This window comes from Acyrthosiphon pisum, chromosome A1 (assembly GCF_005508785.2).
Source record: "Acyrthosiphon pisum isolate AL4f chromosome A1, pea_aphid_22Mar2018_4r6ur, whole genome shotgun sequence".
Lineage (NCBI taxonomy): Eukaryota > Metazoa > Arthropoda > Insecta > Hemiptera > Aphididae > Acyrthosiphon > Acyrthosiphon pisum.
In genome coordinates, this window is record NC_042494.1 from 141,366,185 (window position 1) to 141,368,211 (window position 2,027).

General features: G+C 31.3%; 1 protein-coding gene across 1 annotated transcript; it reads left to right on the top strand.

Moving 5' to 3' along the window:
* Positions 1 to 387: 387 nt before the first annotated feature.
* On the top strand, positions 388 to 1,153 carry LOC115033569. The gene is made up of 2 exons (XM_029486368.1): positions 388 to 632; positions 702 to 1,153. Exons 1-2 carry the CDS (start codon positions 542 to 544, stop codon positions 1,151 to 1,153), a joined length of 543 nt encoding a protein of 180 aa, XP_029342228.1. The 5' UTR covers positions 388 to 541.
* Positions 1,154 to 2,027: the final 874 nt, after the last annotated feature.

Here is a 2,027-nt window from a genome sequence, read left to right on the forward strand (position 1 = left end):
GCTACGATGGGTATCTGAGACGTCAGATTGGTCCTATTCCAGCAGACTAATATTTAAATTTTATTTATTTTTTTAAAATGATGAACAATATTTTTGTGATTTATAGACTACAACTATTTTATATGTGGAACAATAACAATTACATTTATTTTAATTTTTTATAGTATAAACATCTATAGTTTTAGTTGATGACTAAAACACGTGTCACGAATTTAATTTACGAATTTAATTAATGTTAATATGTTATGTAATAATGACATAAACATAATGCTTATTGTTTAATATCATTGATTATAAATACTAGTAATATTTTCAATCTATTAATATTATAATATTATATCAATTTAAAATATATAAAAGCCGCGTTGGTACAACTGAATCATTTTATTTATTATTTTTTGATGTTGGCAATAATGTTCTTCCAACATGTTATCAATAATATTACATTTTGGAAGAAGTGTTCTAGGCCCTATCATCACAGCGAGATAACGCGATATCAGCAGCGGGAGATAACGCGGTATCAACAGCGGGAGATAACGTGATGGAGGACTTTTTAAACAACGTAGATGACGATGATGATTACGCGCAAGTTGCAGATGTCTTTGAAGATCTTGGATTCTGTAAAAAGGAAGGTTAGTAATTTAATTTTTTTATAAACGCGGTATAGACTAATTAGGTTTTTTTTTTTTTTTAAAAAAAAGATTCGTACACTACGCTTGATAATGGGAAACGTGTTTCCAGCGCAAACACTAAATCTGCTGTTAGGGCAAAAAAAATACGCTTGAATTCCGTAAAGTCTTCGGGATTTACACTACTCTCTACGTCATCAAACAATACAATCAGCTGGTATTACGTAAAAAATACCAACAATATTCAAAACTATATCTACTTCCTTGATTCGATTAAATCCGAACTAGTTAATTTACTCAAATCAATTGCGAAAAAAAATCCGATCAAGTTTAATTTAAAGCTTGAGGCAACATATAATATACCAAATGTTGAATATTCGTCGGAAAATCGTGCTTTTAAAACTTCGGTTAGGGCGGTTTTCTGTGATACCGGTGTACATGAAATTGTAGAAGAGTCATTTGCTAAATTAATGAAAGAAGAAGCCGAGTATGCAAGCAAGGGCAGTGGGTTCACATTACATTAATATACGGATATATACGGATTAATGTTAGGCGTATATAAATATACACCTATGGGCGGTTCGTCCTACATACAACTACCAGACGTGATAGAAAAGAAAAAAGCTACTATTAACCCTCAAAACTTAGACATGCAATGCTTCAAATGGGCAATCTTAGCAAAACATGTTACAGGGGAAAATAAATATCGTGTTGATGATAATTATTTAAAACACGAAAAGAAATATAATTTTAAAGATATTTCGTTTCCAACACCACTACATCAGGTTAAAATTTTTGAAAAAAATAATCCGAACGTGTCCGTGAATGTTTACGGTATCGATATGAAATTTCAACCACCAAAATTTCCAGAATATAAAGTATTTCCCCTGAAAGTAGTACACGAAGAAAAACCCGACCATTTCGATCTTCTTATAATATCTGACGGGGATAACAGTCACTATACCTACATCTCTAATTTTTCACGGCTCATAGGACTTACCATTCCTACCGAAAAACGATATTCCACCTGGCTCAAAAGTTAAAAAACTTATGGCAACACTTCATTCAAAGAAAAACTATGTGATTCACTATCGGAACCTGCAGCAGGCCATTAAAAATGGACTCGTTGTGGAAAAAGTAGTATATTTATTCAATTATTTATAATTTATAACATATTTTGTTTTATTATAGGTTCACAGAGTTATTCAGTTTAATCAGTCAGACTGGCTTAAGAAATACATAGAATTAAACACCGAGATGCGAAAAAAAGCTAGAAATGACTTCGAAAAGGACTTTTTCAAACTTTTAAACAACGCTGTTTTCGGTATATTTATATATATTATATTTATTTTCATTACAATCGTCGACATACTCTGCCGTAACGTCTAAATACGAGTC

Bases quoted from the DNA above. Each gene is read 5' to 3' on its own strand.
- LOC115033569 (XM_029486368.1), top strand. From the start codon at position 542: ATGGAGGACTTTTTAAACAACGTAGATGACGATGATGATTACGCGCAA. The intron at 633-701 runs GTTAGTAATTTA...TTTAAAAAAAAG, and splicing joins TGGATTCTGTAAAAAGGAAG to ATTCGTACACTACGCTTGAT.